This window comes from Nelumbo nucifera, chromosome 1, assembly GCF_055504915.1.
Source record: "Nelumbo nucifera cultivar China Antique chromosome 1, China Antique-T2T, whole genome shotgun sequence".
In the NCBI taxonomy this organism is placed as follows: Eukaryota; Viridiplantae; Streptophyta; class Magnoliopsida; order Proteales; family Nelumbonaceae; genus Nelumbo; species Nelumbo nucifera.
Genome location: NC_142649.1, coordinates 195,595,986 through 195,619,666, shown reverse-complemented (window position 1 = coordinate 195,619,666; position 23,681 = coordinate 195,595,986). Strand labels below are relative to the sequence as shown.

At 36.8% G+C, this 23,681-nt stretch overlaps 1 protein-coding gene and 1 long non-coding RNA gene across 3 annotated transcripts; one reads left to right on the top strand and one right to left on the bottom strand.

The window, feature by feature from the left end:
* Nucleotides 1-649: 649 nt before the first annotated feature.
* RAD51C (RAS associated with diabetes protein 51C) lies at nt 650-22,880 on the top strand. Of its 2 annotated transcripts, none has more exons than XM_010265867.3 (9): nt 650-912; nt 3,867-3,923; nt 13,856-13,978; nt 14,129-14,162; nt 14,242-14,312; nt 14,401-14,621; nt 15,539-15,670; nt 17,902-17,968; nt 21,254-22,880. In XM_010265867.3, exons 1-9 carry the CDS (start codon nt 801-803, stop codon nt 21,427-21,429), a joined length of 993 nt encoding a protein of 330 aa, XP_010264169.1. In that variant the 5' UTR covers nt 650-800; the 3' UTR covers nt 21,430-22,880. The 2 variants fall into 2 exon arrangements, with proteins under 2 accessions (XP_010264169.1, XP_010264167.1); XM_010265865.3 differs by having other exon boundaries at nt 651-912; nt 3,867-3,959.
* Nucleotides 15,776-22,998, bottom strand: LOC104602253 (uncharacterized). Its single transcript, XR_736052.3, has 3 exons — nt 22,887-22,998; nt 16,505-16,573; nt 15,776-16,271 (listed from the first exon to the last, which is right to left on the bottom strand). It is a non-coding gene; the product is annotated as an uncharacterized LOC104602253 (long non-coding RNA).
* Nucleotides 22,999-23,681: the final 683 nt, after the last annotated feature.

Sequence of the window (23,681 nt, the reverse complement as noted above, 5' to 3'; positions counted from 1 at the left end):
GAAATGTGGAAAAAGCCATGGTCAGTTTTAGATAACATAAAAAAATGGATTAAAATATAATTTAATCGACAAAAAATATGATATAATCTAATGAATTAAGATTTTATATCTAGGGATTTTTGGACTGCAATTCCCCTCAGAAATGGGATTTGCAGTCCCCTCCTAGTCTACTAATAGCCCCCCTATGAATCGCATCCTGCCTGTAAACCCGGCATCAATCCATGGGCAGGATTCCAGTCCACCCCTAGAAATCCTAGCTCCAGCTAGGGTGGACTTAACGGTAAAATCCTCTTATATCTATTGCCCAACTTGATTCGATACCTTTGCAGCCCTACTTAGGACTAGACTTGTTCATGGCCTGATGGGCTAGCCCGGTCCGATCTATTTTTAATTGGGCTTAGGCAAGTTTTAAGCCTATGGGCTCAGGCTTTCCCAAATAACCTCAGCCCGAGCCTGAGACCAGCGCGATAAGATTATATATAATAAAAGTATAATATATAATATATATTTAGCAAAAAAATATCATTTATATTATAATATATAAAATATTATTAATAATATGTAATTAATATATTATAAAATACTTGTCAAAAATGGGATTCGGGCTCGGACATTCTCCTTTTTCTATTTATATAATGAGGCAAAGTCCGGCCCGGCCGCTGAGTACTCAAGAGTCAGTTTAGGCGGGAACTCAGGTGATAGTGATAGGCATCGGGAGGGCGAGCGAGGAATCCTCCGTCCGTCCTCTAGTTCAAACCATTTGACCGAGACCGGCCATCATCTGTAAGTCAAGGGGCGGGATGGAAGTGTCAAGTCTACCTCTCTCACCTTCACAGAGGGGAAAGCTTATAGCGGCTGGCTACACAACTCTTTCATCCCTCTCTTCAGTTTCTGCTCCGGACCTCGCTCGTGGTATCTTCTTCTTCTTTTTCTTCTTCCCAATTTAATCTTATATCCTTTATGATCTCTCGTATTTCTTATCAAACGGAAAACTTCTATTGCAAATGCGTTGAAGTACCCTTCTATGATTCTATTTCACCATAGGTACGACGTGTTCGATTCGAATTATTTGGTAATAAACGATGACTGAAATTACCCATCTCATTTGTAGCAGTTTTGAAAGAGAATATTACAGATGACAAACAATGCGGCATCAAATTGACTATTTAAATTAGTTTCGTCTAGTTAATATGCTAATCAAGTTATTCTTTCTTTCTTTTCTAATTTTGTTCATATCATATCAAACACACACACACACACACACTATTATGCTGGTGCTAACAATCTTACTGTAAAAAAGGAACGCCTACAACCTCATATGAAACTTCTATCAAATGACCTCTACGTAATTATATTGGCTCTCAACACGAATCCATTAATCCACATTTTTTTTGGCTCATCAAGTGAAGCTTCACTAAAAATTATGTCTTCCTGATATAACTTGAATACTTGGTGGAGTTCACAGTCCTATTTGGGTTGCATTTAATGGTTAGTGGCATTTTGGCAATAGTTATAAATGCTTATACGAAGGTCCATATTTCATAGAGACACTATACTGTACTATGATATGCTACAGAATACCAAATAGACCTATTAGACGAGCATTTTGCTGACAAATTGAACAGAGCATGTCATATGGGGCACTTATTTGAAGACATTCCCAACATTCACCTTCAGCATGCTCGATGTGTGCGAGCAAGATGGGACTAGATAAAGCATTGGAATTGTAACAACAGCTTAAAGAGAGTGATTTGAGAGAAGGACCGTGTACACAAATTGAATGGTATCTATGCCATGATCTGACCAAACGCGAGTTATGTTAGTTTAGCAGCAGCATGGTTCTGTAAAAGCTGATTGGCTCAGCACCTCATCATATGTTTATGTGTGGTTGCTGTTCACATTAGTAATAGGACTATCTGGTAAAGTACCTTTTATTGGCTCAACACCTCTAAATTTTGTGTTTTTTATTTTGATTTTTTTTTTCAAATAAGAAACATAAACAATGGGGATATTTGAACTCACCTACAACTCATTCAGTTTCCTTTTTATTAGGAAAATGAATCTAATCACTCCCTTGTTGAATACGAGGCATCTTTAACACAATCTGTGCATCCTGCAGGTCTCTTCTAGCATACACTTTAAGCTAAGATGATATAATCATGAATTAACCCACACATAGTGGCTCTTTATTCTACATATCATAGAAGATAAACAAAACGGGGTTTCTAAATAGGTACTAAATAGCCTAAATAAATCTTATTCTAGTAGGGTTTTAAACAAAGAACCCCTTGAAAAGAATTAAAACAAAGAAAGGAATGATAAATTGGAGAACTAAGTCCTAATTGAATTGATCCAACTCACATAAACCATATAAATTGTTAGGCTCAAAAATTGAATCATAAGATTTAAATAGTAATTCCAAGATTCTATTTCAGAATAGAATTGGATATAAGACTTGAATGGGAACCCTTGGGGTGAAACATGTGCACGTTTCTAAAGTTACGTAATTTCCACATAAATAGTAAACTATGTTTTTGTAATATGACATTCCTGCAGGTTTTGCAAACTACTAGAATAAACAGAAAGCAGTACTCTCAAAGTATATCCTGAAACAGTCCCCATCGAGGATGATGGAGTTGCAATATTACAAACTCTCAAGGAGAAGTTATAGTATTGTATCATTTTCTAGATCATGTTAAAGATCTCTGGAACGTTTTCTATCCACTCCATAACTTCTTGGGCCCAAAATTGATATCTATATTTAGAAACCATACCTAGAGGTCTGCTAGTACACATTACTAAATTAGAATGCAGTCTATTAAATCAACACCAAAAAACTTTCTCAGTACTATGATGCCACCCATTCTAGTTCCACTTGTAGCTTTAATTTCACAAGTTAGGCTTCCTTTATAAGAAAACATACATGAACTTAGGTTGTGTTTGGTTGCACATAAAATGAAGGAAAATGATTTCCATACAAAATTAAATTTAATAGGAATGAATCAAATTCCTATTCATGGTGTTTCACTTGGAAAACAAACCTGAATTGTTGAGAAATATATGAATGTTGCAACACATGAATTGAATGGACTGACTTCTGTTCAGGAAATGATATTGAAATTAGAAGGAATGCTATTTTCTTTCAATTTGTTCTCATTGTTTGAAAAATGTTAATTTCCAACAGCCATTTTATGTATAACCAAACACTACAGAATGATAGCTTTCAGTAAATCATTTAATCTACATTTTACATGCAACTGAACAGAGCCTTAATGCTAATTGGTTTATACAAAAGAAATAGTCCATAATGCTGGTCCAAATTAGCTCCCTTAAACTCCTTGCAGTGCATGTGAGGCATCTGTGAGAGTATCAGATGCCATGACACACACATTTGCTCAAATTCCATAGTCTTCCTCGTTCCTGTAGAATTTGCGGTCTTCATATCAGGTTTCTTTAGACATCTCTAACAACTGTTCCAATCACATGTGCAATGCAAAATCAAATTCAATTAGCAGGGCTAACTGCGTTATCACCAACTACTTGATCATGCAATTGGTTCCAGAGTATTCAGTATTTGTACAATTGTTAGAATGTCTTGTGCAACTTGCCATTTTCCTTTGTCATGTTGAACTTGCTTGAATGAAAGCAGGTTATCTCCAGATAATTGTGGTATAATTTAGTGTATTAGATAACACTTTTTTTTTTTGATAACTAATAATTCTATCACATTAGAAAGTGTTTGATTTAAACATTTGTATTTATCTTGTTACAATGTTTCTTTTATGAAGTTAACTCGTTTCATTTATCATAAATTTGTGATATGTCTATATATTTCTAACATACCTTATCGGCTTATCCTTGACCAGACTTGAATATTTCTGAGCATGAAGCAATTGAAATCCTGAAGGTCTCTTCACAAAGTAGTAAGAAAATAGATGGCTGCCATGCTATTGTTACTGGTACTTGGTGCCTCATTTACTTCAGTGGTTTCTCTTTTGATAAGTTGAGATTTTTCATAGAACAATTGAATTGCAAGATCTTTCTCAATCTTATCGAATGATTGATTGGCATGCTCATTTTCGCTTCAATGAGTATATTTACATTGGTTTGAAGATTTAAGTTTTGAGCAATAATTTAGGCTTCAATTTAGTTATGTGGTTAACTAATAATCTGTACTATGTTGCTACCACATGGTCCTGTCTATTTTCTTTAAAAATCTACTTGGATGTTTTGCAATTACTTCTAACTTATCAACCTTTAAGAACAAGCAAACCTCTATTCTTAGAACTCTTCACTTTTATTGGTTATATATATAGATAGATTAGTTCTTTAAGTGGAACATGTTTTTACACATCCATTAAGGGTGTGTTAAATGGGGATTTGGAATGGAAATGCTATTTCCACTACTTTCTGGATTCTGCATTTGGCTTCAAATAATCAAATTAGCCACATGCAGAGTGCAGAATTAGCAGCTTTATGGGCACTCTTTCCTCCATTTTTCAGCAGAAACTACTTTCCTTTCATGTAAAATCACCTTATTCTACAAAGAGTGGAAACCAGTTTCCAGGGCCAAATCATCCAGTCATTTTTACAACTTTGATAAAACCAGCTAAAATGAAGCTATCAATTGATGGGTTCGAGCAGAAGGCAGTTTATGGATTGAAAGGAGGAATTGATTGGAAACCAGTTTCTCTTTAGGTATGAACTTAACCAAGGCAAAAATTTATAGAAATTATGAAGTACAATTAGGAGTAGTTCATGGAGGGGTAGAATCTGTCTACCGTTCCTAACTCAGCAGGGTAGTGTTCTTCCAAAGCAGGGAGAGATGTTGGTTATCGTAACCAGTCCCTCAGAACTTAGTGCAGAGTGCTGACCGCAGAGGCTTAAATTATGTTCATCTACATTTAGTGTGAGAGAGATCAATTTGACGGAAGTTCCTTAAGGAATCATGGGTCAGCTGGTATAGGTGGGGCCTTCACAAATGTAAATAAATGGCAATATCATGTGGTTTCAGTGACCCTATTGGAGATGTAGGCTTTACTAAAGGCCAAGGCTCACATATCAGCCCTCCTTCCTGGTGCCTGGATTGCTAAGAACCTTCCTTGCTCCAAATTAGCTATCAAAGGAGATTAGTTCCATTCAATGGAGCAGTAATGTGGCCAAGGACCATAAAATCTCACATACCTTGAACGAGATACTCATCAGTTTCTAGAGAGTCAAGCTTGGTTGCTGATGGCCTAGCGAATACGTGGGAAGTAGTTTCCTCAGTCCAGGATGAGGAAAGGAAGTATAAATCACTCCCTAGACAAAACACGAGGCTGCCAGTTTTTTGGAAAATAGTAGACTCGAGTATACCTTTTCTTGCCAGTCAGGGATTAACACACACACACACACACACACTCTCTCTCTCTCTCTCAACACACATGCGCATGCACACATAAAATTATTGGAGACATTAGCTCATGCTTCGTGGTCGTTCACTATCAATTCTGTTGTAAACATGCTTACCCAAAAAGCTATTGTTTTGTATATTAAAATATATTACCTTTTATAGTAAAATGAGAAGGTTTGCTTATTCATGCAAGCAAATGACAATGTGTTGTACATACAGATAATGAAAATGGGTCATGCCAAACCTTTTACAAATACAAGGCAAAATGACATAACTAAAAAGGAGAATGGGTAAGGGGGGAGAGACTTTGAAAAATGTAGAAACTAACATTTTTTACCTTAATTGGAGTGTAAGAGGAAATTAATGTGCAACTGATAAAAAAGAGGAAATGAATGTGCAACTGATAAAAAAGAGGAAATTAGTGCTCAACCAGTCGAAAAAAGTTTACTGGTACTTATTATTTTTCAATTTTGAACCCATTATCATGTATTCATTCTAGGGAGAGACCTTTTGTTTTCTATTAATTTTCCTTTTCTTTTTTATTTTTGCCAGGTGATGGGGCCTTGGTGCACATTTTATATATCGTTGTGCATCCTTGCATATATATCCCCCTTTTACTCTTAATAAAAATTTCTGATTTTATTTTAGGAATTAGTTTTTCTTTTTTTTGGTAATTTTCCTTTACTTTTGTGGGGCCTGGCCTTTAAGTTTTCTTCAATGAGTCCCTTTAACTCCTTTAAATTTTCATGTTCATTGGTTGAGCTTATAGGAGTTTTATATCTTAATTTTAAATCTTTGGTATCAAAGGCAATTTCATGTTCTAGCTTAATGAAGAGAAATCCATCCCACCATAACCACTTCATAGATTATCCTTGATCTAAACTCCTTCTATCCCGTTTGATCAATTTCTTATTTTTTTTTAATTCTATCAATTTTACTCTTTTGCCTACTTTAATATAGTTGGGATGAGTCTTTGTTGAGCTGCTGATTATCAACTTTATTTTTTCTTGCTCATCAAAATTTTGCACTGTTTATTTCCTAATCACTCTTCTTGCTTATAAATCCTTAATTCAGCCCACAAAACTTCAATTCATGATCCTAAACTAACCTAATTTCATCTCCAAAATTGTTCAGTTTTTATGTTCCTCTTTGTTGAGTTTTGGGCTGATATAACATGTTTTTTATTTACATAGCATAGTTAGGGAGTTATTGGGCCTTAGGCCCATTAGTTTATGTTTTAAGTTAAGAGTGCTTTTAAGTTCTCACAAGTAGCCAACTTACTAACGACATATTTGTCTTTGTACTCTCTTTTATTTATGAGTATATAATCTAATGAAAGGGGCAGCCAAACCTAATTCTGAGCTTCTTCCATTCTCTTCTATCTCTCACCTCTCTCTTTCTTAGCTAAAACCTTTTCTCTTCTTTCTTTTCTTCTTTCTTTTACAGTTTTTATATCAAAACAGGTTGTCCAAACCTTTCTACTTGGTATCAGAGCAAGTTTAAACATTTCTTAAGCTGCTCCATCATGTAGCCCTAGATCGGCCGATTGCATGATAAGGTAAAGGGTTGATCGAAGACTTCAGGTAAGCCCAGTTTTTGGATTTTTTGGTGGAATTGCAATCCCTTGTAGCTAGTCTAGGATTTTACACCAAAATTAGGAAGAATTGGAGAAAGGAGGAGAGTCATGTTTTAGTAGGACTCCTTAATTTTGACCTAGGAAGTGGCGCCTAGTTTTCTAGGGTTCCTTGAGGTTTTCTGAAGGGGGCGGTTCAAGTCCTAGGCTCCCAACCTTTTTGGAGGTCTCTGGAGGGACCAACAACCTCTTTTCTCTCTTCTCTCGCTCCCACAGAAAAAAGGAATCTTTGGAGGGAGGGGCTTCTAAGGTTTCAGGAGGGTGTTTGAGGTTTCTAAAGGAGATAAATACCTTCTTTTTCATCTCAAATTGATTTCTAAACCTATTTTGAGAGTTATGGAGGGTTGTGTAGTTGAAAACAAATTTTCTGGAGAAATGGGATCTAGGGTAGGAGGTGTTGGAGACCTCTTTGGGGCCGGAACCATCACTATAGTCAAGTTGGATGGTACAAACTACTTAGAATGGTCACAATTTGCGAAGATGGCCATTGGTGCTTGTGGGAAATTGGGGTATGTCGTCAGTGAGGAAAAGAAACCTGAAACTAACCATTCCCAATGGGTACAAGAGAACTACATGGTGATGACTTGGCTGTGTAATTTCATGTTGCCCAATATAAGTAAGAACTTTTTATGGGCTAACACAACTAAGGGGATTTGGGATGGAGTAGCAGAAACCTATTCATAGAATGAAAATGTTGTTAGAGCCTATCAGTTGAGAAACCAGGTGATTGTTACTAGGCAGGGAGATAAGTCTGTTGCTATTTATTTTTCAGCCCTGAAATCCTTATGGTAGGAGATAGATCATTTGGAGACTGTGGTTTGGGAAAGTAGCAAAGATGCAACAACTTATCAGAAGCTGGTAGAAAAGAATAGGGTTTTTGAGTTTTTAGTTGGACTTATCCCTGAGTATGATATTGCACAACAACATATTCTTTCTCGAGACAGTGTAACTCTCTCTTAGGCATATGCCTTGGTGTTTGGAGATGAGAGTATGAGAAATGTGATGATGAGGAACCCAAGCCTTGGGCAATCAGCTATGGTTAGCACAGTGAAGCCTAAGCCGAGTGGGGATAAAGGTGGAAATGAACCGAGGAATGAGGACAAAAGGGATCTGATTTGTGACTACTGTAAGAAACCTAAACATACCAGAGATACTTGTTGGAAGCTTTATCCACACCTTGTACCGAGATGGCTCAGAAATAAGAAGGGAAATATGAATATGGTAGTGACTGGTGATTTATCAGGACCACTCTCTAGAATTTGTTGCAATAGCTGCAGGGAGGGCTGAATTGGAGAGATATGGACAGTTCTTGAATCAGAAGGATACAACCAGCTCCAACTCAGTATAAGGTGGACAACAAGGTGCATGTGGATCAGGAGGTAGTCATTATACCTCGTTTGCACACACAGGTAGTTCACATGCCATTGCAAATTATGTATCCACTACAGGTAAGGGGGCACCTTCTTGGATTATAGACTTAGGAGCCTCAGAATATATGACCAACATTTCCACCATTTTCACCTCATACTACCTTTGCTCTAGCAGAGATAAAGTTTCTATAGCTGATGAATCACATGTTCCCATTGTTGGGAAAGGGTCTGTTAGGATAACTGATACCATTACCCTACCTTCTGTCCTTCATGTTCCTAGACTGAGCACTAATCTTTTATCTGTTAGTAGCTTGACAAAGAATTTTAACTGTTCTGTAATTTTTTCTCTTGGTCATTGTGTTTTGCAGGATCTGAAATCAAAGAGGACGTTTGGGAGTGGTCGTAAGGTGAATGAAATCTATCTCTTAATGTGCTTCCCAGTCATCAGAGTCGACCATGTCAGTAGGAGTATTGAGTTAGAGTCAATGGGTCAAGTTATGCTTTGGCATAATTGGTTAGGACGTTTGTCTTTTGCTTCTTTGCGTTTTTTGTTTCCCAAATTGTTTGAGTTTGTCAGTTTGTCCAGTTTGGAGTGTGAGGGCTGTCAACTTGGAGAGCATTGTAGACATTCCTTTAAAGCAAGTAATAAAATATGTTCTTCTATTTTTGATATTGTTGATACTGATGTGTGAGGGCTGCACCATGTTTCCTCTATGAGTGGTTATTGGTATTTTCTTCTGTTTGTAGATGATTATGGTAATCTTCGATATATTTGATGAGATCCCGTGATGAGGTACCGTCTTTGGTTCAACAATTTCATCAGATGGTGCTGACACAGTTTGGGGTACGAGTGAAAGTGTTTAGATCAGACAATGCCAGGGAATACTTTGAAAAAAACTTGTCATCATAGAGTTATCCATCAAAGCAGTTGTACATACACTCCACAACAGAATGGTGTAGCAGAAAGGAAGAACAAACATATTGTGGAAGTAACAAGAAGCATCATGTTGAGCTTTAAAGTTCCAGTTCGTTTTTGGGGTGATGCAGTTCTTACAACAGAGTTCTTGATTAATCGGGTGCTTTCTCGTGTTCTTGGATATAACACTCTATTTAGCCTTCTTTTTCCTGAGGGGGAGACATTCCATATTCCTCTAAGGGTGTTTGGATGTGTGTGCTTTGTCCATGTTCTTGGTCCTCACTACTCAAAGTTGGATCCTAAGGTGAAGAAGTGTGTCTTCCTTGGGTATACAGGAAATTAGAAGGGGTATTGTTGTTATGATTTAGTCTTTGAGAGTCGGTATGTTACTATGGATGTCACCTTTTTTGAGTCCATACCTTTTTTCTTAGGGGGTTCTTCTCAGGGGGAGTGTTTTGGAGAAGAAAGTGAACAATCTATACCACTTCTTGTTCCAACTTCTTTGTATACTCCAGTGTCTAACCTACCTATTTCACTCACTTTGCCACCTCCATTGCGTCTTGTCTCTCAGTGTTTTACACGACAACACAGGGAGGTTGATTCCATAGTAGAGGAACTCACATCACTCCCTATCGGCTCATCAGAGATTCTAGGTTCGACTGACACAGGCCAAGTATGCCTCTTGTTCCCCTTGAAAGTTTAGTTCCTATTGATACTACTACCCTTGCTCTTAACTCCATTGCAGATGACCTTGATCTCCTTATTGCCCTCAAAAAAGGGAAGAGGAAGTGTACTGCTCATTGCATCTCACACTATTTTTTCTACAGTGATTATCCCCTTCCTACCAGACCTTCCTTTCCTTTCTTGACTTTGTGTCTATACTCAGGAGTGTTAGTGAGGCTCTCTCCAAACCTGAGTGGAAGACAACTATGTAGGAGGAAATGAAAGCACTGATTAAAAATCAGACATGGGAGATTGTGGATTTGCCTGATGGCAAGGAGACTGTTGGATGCAGATGGGTTTATACAGTGAAGTACACAACTGATGGGAGTATAGAAAGGTATAAGGCGAGGCTAGTTGCAAAAGGGTATACTCAGACTTATGGCATAGACTACTTGGAAATTTTTGCACCAGTGGAAAAGATGAGTTTAGTTCGAATTCTTCTATCACTAGTAGCTACATACTCTTGGCCACTCTTTCAACTTGATGTGAAGAATGCCTTTCTCAATGGGGACTTGTAGGAGGAGGTGTATATGGACCTTCTAGCTAGCTTCTACAATAATGTGGAAAAAGGAAAGATATGTAGGTTGAAGAAGTCCCTATATGGTTTAAAACAATCACCCAGAGCTTGGTTTGACTGGTTTAGAAGTGCATTGGTTGTATTTGGCTATACTCAAACTCAATCTGATCATACTCTTTTTGTGAAGAGGAGGGGTTCACTGGTGTTAGTTTTGAAAGTGTATGTGGATGACATTGTAGTTAAAGGAAATGATTTGAGTGAGATTGCTACCTTGAAGAAGAATTTGCACAAAGAGTTTGAGATTAAGGATCTTGGGGAGCTGAAGTACTTTATGGGCATTGAAGTGGCAAGGTCCAAGCATGGGATCTTCATCTCATAGAGGAAGTATGTTCTAGATCTATTACAGGAAACAAGAAAGCTTGGGGCAAAGGCAGTTGATACACCTATTGATTAAAACCATAGGATAAATGCTTCAGAGGGTGAACTAGTGAAGGATGTTGGAAGATATCAAAAGTTAGTGGGGCGGTTGCTATACTTATGTATGACACGACAAGACATCTCTTATGCAGTGAGTGATGTGAGTCAATACATGCATGCCCCACGAGTTCAACATTGGAAAGCTATTGATAGGATATTTTCCTATTTGAAGGGACACCCAGGTAGAGGCATATTGTTTGCTGACCATAAACAATTGAAATTAGAGGCTTACATAGATGCTGATTGGGCAGGGTACCTAGATGACAGGAGATCTACATGTACTCTTGTTGGAGGTAATTTAATTTCATGGAAGAGTAAGAAATAGACAATTGCGTCAAGGTCAAGTGCAAAAGCTGAATACAGAGCCATGGCACATGGTGTTTCAAAGCTCTTCTGGATCCGCTTCTTGTTAGGGGAGTTTGGAATTGAAGTTGAAGAACCTATGATGCTATATTGTGACAATTAGGCAGCAATTAACATTACCCACAACCTAGTTCAGCATGATAGGACGAAGTATATAGAAGTGGATAGACACTTTATAAGGGAAAGGGTGACATTCGAAGAAGTTTGCTTGCCATATGTTTCATTTGACTTGCAGGCTTGCAGCTTGTTGATGTTCTTACAAAAGGAGTTGCAAGAAACAAACTGGAACATGATCTATGCAAGTTGGGAATGTGTGACGTTTATTCCCAACTTGAGGGGGAGTGTTGAGTTTTGGGTTGATATAACATGTTTTTTATTTACATAGCATAGTTAGGGAGTTATTGGGCCTTAGGCCCATTAGTTTATGTTTCAAGTTAAGAGTGTTTTTAGGTTCTCACAAGTAGTCGACTTACTAAGGGCATACTTGTCTTTGTACTCTCTTTTATTTATGAGTATATAATCTAATGAAAGGGGTGGCCAGACCTAATTCTGAGCTTCTCCCATTCTCTTCTATCTCTCATCTCCCTCTTTCTTAGCTGAAACCTTTTCTCCTCTTTCTTTTACAGTTTTTATATCAAAACAGGTTGTCCAAACCTCTACTTTCTTTATATCTGATCTTAGTTTTGCCAAATCCTAACCTATTCTACATCACATTGTGGTTTGAGCTTGTACCTGACCATATTGACATAATCAATTTGTTATGCCATATTGTAGCCATAGGTCGGTTGTCCTTTCATCAGGTTGGATGATCAAGAAACATCGGGTCAACTTAAATTAAGTTTAGGCTTGAATTAAGGCCTTGGGCAAAGTGAGATTTTGGCCTGAGAATTGGGAGTCTTGTCTTCAACAAAGCTGGTTCCTACTTCCTAGTTCACATCTTGCTAATATTGTAGCCACATTGTAGCCATATATTTTGTATGTTGTATATCCCACTTGGCTCAATCCAAATCAACTCAATGACTAAGCCCATGTTTGGGAGTGCTTATTTTGATAAATAAGTGCTTATCAGTGTTTGGTGAAAAAACACTTATTTCAAACAGGGGTAGTATATATATTTTTAAAATGACATGGCGGACCAAGATGAGCCAGAAAACAAATAAGCACTTAAGTAAAAATAAGCTCAAAATTTGGGCTTCTTGAATAAGTGCTTATTTTTAGGAATAAGCACTTATTCAGGCTTATTTTCCAAATGCAAATAAGTGCTTATTCGAGTAAGCACTTAAAAATACGCACTCCCAAACTTGGCCTAAGTTTGGATTTGAGTTGGTCAGTCAGGTTATTCTTTAGGCTGCACTGGATGTTGAATGTTGAGTATTCTCTTTTCTTTGAGCCAGAGTTTGCATCACTCCGATTTAATGGTTTAGCTTGCACGCCAAATTATATAGTTCATTTTTGTTTTGTTTTGTTTTTGTTTTGTTTTTTTTTTTGTTTTTGAAGGAGAGAAGGTAAAGTATAAAAATTCATCAATTAAAAAAAACCAGTACAACTAGGAGATGTACATTGGAGTAGTTGGAAATTGAAACTATATTGGGTTTTAATACTAGTGATAAGAGGTTATGCTTCACCTACTTTTAGATAGGGGTGTTCATGGGTCGAGTTGGGTCGGTTTGAGTCATTTTCTTCAACTGACCCGACCTAGTCAGTTTACTTATTGACTAAACCGAAACCGATCGACTCTGAAGCAAAATCGACCCAAACATAAAGGGTCGGTTTATCGGTTTAGTCGGTTTTTATATTTATTTTAAACTAAAATATCTATTAGACTGTTTCTAAATATCTATTTATATTTAAGTTTATTTCTTTTTAGTTTTTAATGAAAATCAAAATATATATTTAGATCGATTAATTTTTTTATGCAAAACTGATTTTTTTTGTCAATATATATATATTTAAATTTATACAAAACTGAATCGAATATTGTACCATTGTATTATATTTGTATTGGTTTTACGTTTTTAGTTTTTATCATAAATAACCAATTTTTTTCAAAGTTCAAACAAAACACAAATAAAATATATCAACATTTAACATATAGGGTAGGGACTAATTAATAATTACTTAAACATATAGGATCAGTTCGGTTTGTTTTCTCATACAAACTGAAACCGACTGGTGGTTTTGAAAGACCGATCAACTTGGGTTAGGTCAGGCCGGTTTGGTCAGTTTGACATTTAATGTGAACACCCCTACTTTTAGGTATTATTGAATAACTCAGCGCTCAATGATCCCCTTGCTGTATTCATAAAAAAAAATGATCCCCTTGCTGTCCAATAAAAAATACTGTATTCATGGCTTCGTACAGATGCTATTCAATAACATGAATACATTCACTGCAGGCAATACATCCTCTGTCAACTTAAATAAGAAATGTAAGTGAACCTTAAATTCTTCTTTTCTCATGCAGGTGCACAGACTGCTTGGGACATGCTTTATGAGGAGGAATTCATGACACGTATTACTACATCTTGTGCTGATCTTGATAACATTCTGGGCGGAGGAATAAGTTGCAAAGAAGTTACTGAAATTGGTTAGTTGTTTCTCTGTGATCCCTGTAATGCCATTTTGTGTGCAACAGTTAGTTCAATTTCTACTTTTCTTCATGCATGTAAGTTACCTACTAGTGAAAAAAAGGACCTTTATCAACTTGAATGGTTGCCTTTGACATGTAATTCTCCAGGTGGAGTACCAGGCATTGGTAAAACACAACTTGGGTATGGTTGCTTGTTAATTTCATTTATATGTTAAGAGTGGGTGTTCTACTTGGATGTTAATATATGCACAAATGTACAGGATCCAACTTGCAGTTAATGTGCAAATTCCAATTGATTATGGTGGCCTAGGTGGAAAGGCAGTTTATATAGGTATCTTTCAAAATTTCTTTTGAACCTCATGCAAATTTTGGAACTGTTCATTCTGTGGACCCCAACATTATGCTTACATGCTGACCAGATACAGAAGGCAGCTTCATGGTGGAGCGTGTTTTTCAAGTTGCTGAAGCATGCATTGAGGACATGCCATACAATTACCCACAGAAGGATTTTCAAGCAAGGAAAAACAAAATGCAGCCTGAGAATTTCCTAGCAAACATATTTTATTTCCGTGTCTGCAGTTACACTGAGCAAATTGCCCTGATAAATTACTTGGACAAGTTTGTTGCAGAGAATAAAGATGTAGGTAAAGTAGTATCTATAGTATGCTTCTTTAAGTTTCAAATTAACATGCCCTTCCATGGGGTCACCACACGGGTGAAATTGGTGATGGAAAACACCTTGTTAATTTCATTCTTCTGTGGTTGTTTTGTGGGGTTACTAATGGTGATGAGTCAGTACTGGTCGGGATCAACTTGTTTTCTATAATGGTTTTCTCTGATCCTGCCTGGGCTTTGGTTCTGCAATTTGAGCCTAACTTAACCCAATTAGAGTTGTACCGTCCCACCAAAGTAGGGTGCCTTGAGTTTTTCTATTAGTAATGGTATACTTATATTGAAATAAAAAGAGAGCACTACTGTTATTGATAAGAAAAGGAGAGTACTAATAAAAGGTGGCAATGTATCGCCTTGGGAAAACAGAAATATAAAACCACAAAATCCAACAAAATAAAGGAAACTGAATTATCATCAGAAAACAAGTCCAACTTGAACCAAAAATTAGAACCTAAAGCTAGATAATCTACATTCTCAAAATCTGGAAGAACCAATAACAAGTCCAATGGCTGTAAACAAATACCGGCCACAATCATCTTATTGTCTTTATTTATCCCTCAAAGTTCTTCTATTTTATTCATCCCTCAAATATCCTTTGTTTATATGATCATTTTTATTCATTAATGTCATTTCCTGGTTAAAACTTGGTAACCCATGAGGCTTAAGTGTCATGCTAGAGTCTTTCACCTCATGCATCTAAATGTCCTGTTGCTTTTCCTCATGCCTCTGTGTTTTCAAACATTAATATGGACAAAAGCAGCAAATCAGTTTTGATGCTTTACTCACTGATTAATTGATTTACTTATCCTTCTCTTTGTGCTTTTTTCTTTGCATGTTTCCTATGTTAAATGGTACTTTTTTTTTACTGTCCTAATGATTTTACAGGTCAAAAGTGTCATTGTTGACAGTGTGACATTTCACTTCCGCCAGGATTTTGATGATTTGGCTCTTCGTACTCGATTACTTAGTGGAATTGCTTTGAAGTTAATGAAACTTGCCAAAAAGTTCAGTTTGGCGGTAAATATTAATATCAATATCTTCACCATGCAAAATTGTGACCTTGTTAATTATAGCAACACTGCTTCATGCTTATCCACGTTGGCATAAATAGACCCATGCATACACCCTAGAACAAGCAAAATCAATTGAACTGCTTCATGTCCAAAATGGCTTTTTGCATGCCTGCAACTACTCAATCATTTGAGTGGTACAGTAATGAAATGCCTGCAAAATGGCTTTTAGCATGCCTGCAACTACTCAATTATTTGAGTGGTACAGTAATGAAATGCATTCAGCAATTGCATCATATTAAATTGTCAGGCTCCATATTTGAGTACTTTGTTTGGTATGTTCACTCCAAATATCATCATAGGAGAATTGCGAGAAGCTGTCCAGTGTTCTCACCCAATGTATCACCCTGTTCATAGTGTATTTCGTTACTGCTTCCTTACTTCTTTCCTTATCTGAAAAGATTCTTTGGTTCCATTCTTCCTAAATAGTCCAAATCATTGGGGCTCTTGTGCATCTCCAGAGAGTTCTACCCATTCTTTTAGGGCACCTAAAAGTAGATGGATCAAATAACCATTTCATCTCTAAAGGCTGAGTGGCCTGAGTCCACCTGCACCCAAATAAAAAAAAAATGCATGCAACAAATGGATAGGAGATTAGTAGCCAGTAATCTCACCATTAGCCTTGCAGAGAATATGCCAATTTGGGGATGCACTGAGAAAAGGCCTTTTTTGCAGATTATCCATAGTACTTATCTTCTCATGATAAATTTCCCAACAAAAAAGCACCACCTTTTTTTTTTTTTTTTTCGGGGGGGGGGGCGGTGAGGGGGAGCAGACTTACACCATATTCTTTGAAGAGGAACTGCCGAAAAGGGGAGGAGGAACGACTGACTTGTGTGTTGATTGAACCCTAAAAAATAAGAAAACAATAAAAAGAAATAGTATATGAATTGTGATAGTATTATAAAGCTCAAAATGAATAATTTAGTAAAATAATGCTATTGTAATATTATAACCTCACAAAATGAAAACATAAAAAATATAATATGGTGCCTTGTATAAAAACAACTAGGCTCTTGGATGAGGTGATCCTCCTTGGATACTTAGTTGCCTAGGCATCACGGTGACAATTATGCTGCACATAAATGAGAGTCAAAGATATTTTATGAAATAGTTATAAGATCAGCAATGTTATATGGAGTGAACTGTGGAGCAATCAAGAAATCATGTTTAAGCAATCAAGAAATCATGTTTAAGGATGCTAAGATGGATGAGTGGCAAGACTAGGAAGGGTAGAATTACAAACGAATGCATCTAGAATTAGCCCCGACAGGTGACAAGATGATATTTGATAGAAGGTTGACTGAGATGGTTTGGCCATGTGTAAACAAGACTGATGATTGCACTAATGAGTGACTTGTTGCATTTTTACTAACAACATGGCTCTTGATAGAGTGCAATGACAAGGCATTGCACATGGCCAAACCATCTCAGTAAAAATGCAACAAGTATGACATTTTGAGTGTCTTTCTCAATAATGAGTGAGACAAGTATGAGTTGAGTCATTGCATGCATAGGCATCTGAGACAAGTATGACATTTTTGTGCTAGTATGCAACCAAAAACATTATATTCTTGGTCATCTTACTTTTCCTGGATATCCCTTCCCCATTCTCTGGGGTGAGTGGGGTGAATGAGAAAACCCTATATAAAATATATGCCTTACCATTTAGGTGGACCCCACACTCCTATTTGCTTATTATAGGCTCCTTTCCAACCAACCAATTGGACCATTACAGAATTTATATGGTTTTATCTTGAAAAATTAGTGGCCATTGTTAATGTTACCAGCTAAGGTGTATAGTAGTATATATCATTTTTATTTAACTACTTATTATCAATCTTTTTCTCTTTAACTACAATGTTATGGAGTTCATCAGATTCTACATATCAAGTATCAATCCGATTCCCTTTTAGTTTACTCTTTGCTTACTTTTCCCCTTTTCTTTGCCTCTCTCTCTATATATTATATTGTGTGTGTGTGTGTGTATACTAACATACATACATACATATAGTTATTCATCATGCTGTAAGATGTTCACTTTTTTTTATAATGAGGTCTTGAATAGCAATGTTTTTTTTAAACTCGACCTTCAGTCATGTCTTAAAAATTGACATATTTCCTTGGTGGTTTAGTTTTCCTTAAATGATCTTCCTAGTTATACATTTCCCTTGGCAGGTAGTACTGTTGAACCAAGTGACAACAAAGTTCAATGAAGGTTCATATCAGTTGACTCTTGCCCTAGGTAATTGTATTCTCTATTTTCTTTTGATATCCTAGTTAAAATGGTCCTCTGGATAATATTTTTCATGGACATTTAGTTACAGGTTTGGACTTACATGCTACTAATTTGGGTTTCAAATATTTGATGCATAGATACTTCTGGTGCAAGTTTGCATGTAAAATGTAATTAATTTTTTTTCACCATTTCAAATTGCCTTATGTTGTTTCGTTCCCCCTCTTCTAGTTGCTAAAAGAACTAACCTCATAGTTAGTTCTTAGTTGCTAGAAACCTCTAGAGAAAGTGCTGCTTCTATTTCAGAATATCAGTCTTGCTCTTGCATGACAAGGCAATTTTTTTATTGAAAGGTAAGACTTTAGTGGGCAAAGTTTAGTTGCTTTTATTTTCCTGTTTTAAGATGAACAAAATCCTGAGATGGGAAAAAACTCATTCTTAAGATGGATATCTGAGTGTCTTTAAATCATAAGAATCTGTTGTCCTTGAATTAATAGAGATCCTTATATCGAAAGGAAAGTGAGAACTCCAAAATCCTATAGTAACAGTTTTCTGAGCAGCAATGTCTACTGTGGATCATTGGATTAATATGAGGATTACATGCATGAAGATATGATCCCTGGGGTTTGGTGTGTACTCATTTATGTTTCATCAAAAGATTCACTGTAGTACTCAAGGGTAGGCTTTTTTTATCAGTAACTGGATTTTACTAATGATACCATAATAAGTTGAGAAATACACCTGCAGTAATTCAGAAAATATCGGAAAAGAAAGAAAGAAAGGAAGAGAAAGGAGAAGAAAGAGGTTTCAGCAGTAGGTTATGGAAGAAGAGAAGGGAAGAGAGAAAAGGAGAGTTTGAATCTCTCTCTAGCCCCCTTGATTTCTTTTATTAACTTAATTCTAAAATTAAGTACAATTACCTGGATGCCCTTAATGGGGCGGCCAGCACTAAAGAAATAATTAAAGAAACAAAAAAAGCCCATAACCAACAAACATAACCTTAAACACTACTTAAAAGAAATAAAAAACACTAAGGCCCATTCGGCCCATTCTCACTACATAATATAAAGTGTATATTTGCACAATATGTATATATTCTGTGTGTAAATGTACAACTCTACATAATAAAAAATTGTACAACTCTACATGGAATATGCCCATATGGCTCCCCAACCACTCCAGTAGTCCTAGTAGAGCTTCTCAAGTACAAGAAAAGCAAGCAATCTTATTGCAATGGATGTTCTCCCCACACCATTGCCTGTCTTCTGACAACCACATGGGATAATGAGTCAGTAAACATATTAGCAGATCGAGGAATAGGTGTTCCTCCCCCTCTACCATCACCTCATGAAAATCATAAGTGGTAGCCAGCTTTGATCCTTGAAGTGCAGCATGTAGTTCTGCCTGTGAGGAATTGCCCTGTTCTACAACCCCTGAGCTTGTAGGGTAAGGTGTATTGCCTCATACAGTCGTACTTTATAATAGAAAGCTATTGGTTGCTTGGCATTTACTGCCTGAGGTGGGGTCTCCATGGCTTTGGTTATCAATTTCATCTTTATCTCTGGTTAGGATGAAACCTTCAAATGCTTCCAAACATTTGAATCCAATCACATACAGGCATTGTCTAGGGATTGTTATGTTTCTTGCCCACATTCTTTCGCCTTCTAAAATTCCATCTGCCTACTGAAAAGGAACTTGCATATATAAATTTCAATGTTACTACTGTGCAGATGCTTTGTAAAAAGAAGGGAAAGAAATTATATTCTGATGTGTGCGTGTGTGTGTCTATATATATATATATAGTACCAGTCTCATATTTGTGGTGTTCAATTCTACTCATGCCAGATGCAACTACATAGGCTTTGTTGCTAGGTACATTGCTTAAATTTTACTTGTTGCAGTTACAATTGATACAAGGCCAATTTTCTGCAATACTACACTTTTGTTTAATAGATAACTGTTAAGCTTTATTCATCTGTACCATATAATGCCGATAGTTTGCCTTGGTTTTGGTGTAAGTCATAAAAGTTAAACTAGAGGATCATATCATATAAAGTTAATGGTTATATCTGGCACATATGCATAGCATGTACCCTTACACTAGTTGATAAAAGAGAATATTCTATATAAAACAGAAAGTGCCAACCACTCCCAAACAATTGTGTTAGCCATAAGCTTTATTAATTGATACAGGATTGCTGCAGCTACCTAGCCCTTTTCTATTGTACCTCGTGAGTTTATCTTGCAATTGAACCCAGAAAAATTGAGCCCTGCTACCCCTTGTTTTGCTATTGTGTTTGACAAACCATTGCAGTTTTTCTGCACCCATGAAAAACTGGTTACCAGGTCCCTAGCCAGATGTCTCATCTCCCTCAAAGTGCTTTATTGTTACAAACCTTGTTTTCCATTCCTTAGCCAATCCACTATCACCTTGGAATCCCCTTCAACGACAGCTTTCCTCCTGTACAAGTGAAGCCACAGGATCTGGCCAAACTTAGCCCTTATCAAACTGCTAGAACTTCCATCTCTAGTGGAGTCCCATCCCAACCGCTCAGTGGTCCATTCATTACTTTGAAAATGTTGCTTCACTTCTTCCATTCCAACCTTTTTCATTCTAATACTTCTATAGTACATGGTAATGCTGGAATCTGATGTGGTATTTTTTGTCAATGAGGTAGTAGGAACTCACTCCACTCACTCCATGGATATCTTTAATAATAGGTTTATATCTACATCTCTCTCTCTCTCTCTCTCTCTCTCTCTCTATATATATATATATATATATATATTTCCAGCTTTAAGCAATTCAGAACAAAAGGTCTGCTTAACCACCTCCTGTCCTTGTAAGCCTGTTAAATTCTGAGCTGTAAGAGTATATACATGTTCTCTCTCTCTCTCACACACAACCACCTCTTTTTCTGGTAGACAAGGTTTCTATACTTGCATAAGGGTACACTATTTTTTTCATTGTCAATCATTGGCTGGGATATGATCATTTAAATTTGACGTGCCTTGGCAGGGAAATTGTACTCTGGCACAGGATTTTGTGTTAATAAGAAAGATATCCATCTTCTTTCCACTTTACTGAGTTACATGTACAGAGTGTTTTTCCATTCGTGGATCGACTCCTTCAATGTCCTTGGACCATTGGACTACCATTATCAATATCATTTAGCCAGCATGCCCTCTCTCTTGATCTTTTTCATTTTTTTTTTCTCCACATCCTTTCATTTGTCAAAACCTTATTTTGTTGGTGAGATTTCGTGGCTTAATGTATTTGATTATTTGGAACAGGTGATAGTTGGTCACATGCATGCACAAATAGGATTATTTTGTACTGGAATGGAAACGAAAGATATGCATACATTGATAAATCACCCTCTTTGCAATCTGCATCAGCAGCATATTCTGTGACTGGAAAAGGGATAAGAGATGCAGCTTCACACTGTAAGAGAGTCAGAATAATGTAAGCATAATATACAGCAAGAAATATGCTGCTAGTATGATGTTCTGTTCTTTATTTACATGGTTACCTACGTAGCTTACTACTAGATGTGCAGATCAAGATGATGGGTAATTTTCTGCTCAAATTTTGGTTTTAATTAATCCTCCTGTTATCCTCATGAACCACTAAAGTTGGGCTACAAATCTGAAACGAGATGTCTGTAGGTAAACTTTTGAAGTTTTGTGCCCCTACATGAACCGTTTTTGGCCATCTCAGCCAACTCACCTTTTCTTAAGGATGATAGGGAGACGATTAACAAAGATCTTATATGAGGAGTTATGCTCTGTAAAAGCTAGGGTTACTTCCCAAAACTGAACCACAGCTGCAAAATTGTTTGTTCTGTAATTATTCTTCAATAAGTACTCAACTTCTTGTCTGCTGAATTGTTTGTTCAATGGGGATGAGATTATTTCATTCCCTTAATCACTTTGGTTGATGAAACTCTGTAAAATCGCATGCTGTTTCCATGAAATGAAGGATTTGATGAAAACTGAGGATTCTAAAAGCTCTCAAGGCTGGAAGCGAGATGTATTTGGGTAGCAATGAAAGACCTCATGACTCGTAACAGAAGATGTGGTACTTGATAGGGTAGAATGGCTAGAGGATGTGTAGCCAACCAAATAATTGGGAAGACTTTTTTGAGTTGGTTTACACACTCTGAAGCTCTTCTTACAATTGCGTAAAACTTAGGACCCATTGCAAAATTTCTTTGGCCAATGTATCTGTTTTTACAAAATTTGTTTGGTTTTTACAAAAGCCTAAACCTTATGGCCCATTGCAATAATCTTAACCAAGCGAGAGGCCTTTCTGCAAACTCTGCACAAGTATTAAAATGTCAAGCAAGAAGCCGAGAACTGAGAATAAGGGTTTAAATTTTTTTCAGAAGAGAGATTCTTCATTGGTTGCTGTTATATCAATGCTTCATGACGAGTTTAGCTACACGGGTTTATGATTTCACCTGCCGATAGAAATTACCCCAAGATGCAACTTTTCATGTCATCTTGTTTTAGAAATTCCTATGTTTCCACCTGCTTCTGTTGTTTTAGAAATTCCTATGCTACGACAAGAATTTATTTCTTGCTCCTCACAAATAATAGAGGCATTTGGCAAATTGTTCTTCGACAATATATTTTTGTTTTACAAAAACGGAAACTATTTGCATAATGAAACTATTTCTTAACATCAGTTATACAAATCCATTCCCATTAAGTTTAAAATTAAACATGTCACGTCATAACGATGTATTTAACATTGATCATTGGGGATAGTCTTCCAAGAGGAGATGATGGATGGGGATTGTCTTCCAAGAAGAGGTGATTGTTGCAATAGTTATTGATAAAAAAAAAATTATAATTTTAAGATGAAAAAATAGAGCATAATGATCCAATGTAAAAAAAAAGGCAACAAGGAAGACAAGCTTACCTGTGTGCGTGATTCTTGCTGGATGATGAGTTTCTGGTAGTTGTTTAGTCCTTGGCACATCCTCAACTTCTGGCTCCTTGGGTTTGCAGTGGTAGAAGGTTGAACGAATGAAAATGTGGGGATAGGGCTCAGAGAGATGAAGTTTATAATTGTGCATGAAATGACAATTTTGCCCCTTCTCTCATGTGGGAAGCGCATGTGTTCATAAATAACGGGGGACATTGTGGGAACCTTGTGTCCCCTAAAGAACATGTTCTTTGAGAGCATGGTTTTTAAAACCGAACCGGTCAGGGGTCTGGTTACCAGTTCGAATGGTCCGACCGTTCGACCCGAACAGCCGGCCCGTTTTGACAAAAAAAATTTTAAAAAAATTAAAAAATTGGAAAACAGTCAAAACCGTTTGAATGGTTTGAACGGCTGGTTCAGTGGTTTGCTGATCAAAATCAACGGTTTTGGGGGAAAAGCGATTTTGGAGGAAAACAGAACTGATCAGGTGACCGGTTCCCGGTTTTTCCGGTCCGACCGTTTGGTCCGGTTTTGAAAACAGTGTTTGAGTGTCAATCTGTCACTCCTGAAGAACATGTTTTTTGGGTGTTGTTCTCACTCAGGAATAGTTTATTTCTTGCTTTTTTTTTGCCAAACATGTTTCTGTTCCGCAAGAACATTGGAAACGAGAAAAACACTCTCGCAGAATATTGCCAAACAGGGCCTAAGCCTTTTGTAAGAGGAAATTCAGTATTCACTTATGGGTGAGTCTGTGCAATTCAACCTGTTCTAAATCATGTGTATCATCAA

Bases quoted from the DNA above. Each gene is read 5' to 3' on its own strand.
- RAD51C (XM_010265865.3), top strand. From the start codon at position 801: ATGGAAGTGTCAAGTCTACCTCTCTCACCTTCACAGAGGGGAAAGCTT. The intron at 14,313-14,400 runs GTATCTTTCAAA...CATGCTGACCAG, and splicing joins TGGAAAGGCAGTTTATATAG to ATACAGAAGGCAGCTTCATG. The intron at 14,622-15,538 runs GTAGGTAAAGTA...ATGATTTTACAG, and splicing joins TTGTTGCAGAGAATAAAGAT to GTCAAAAGTGTCATTGTTGA.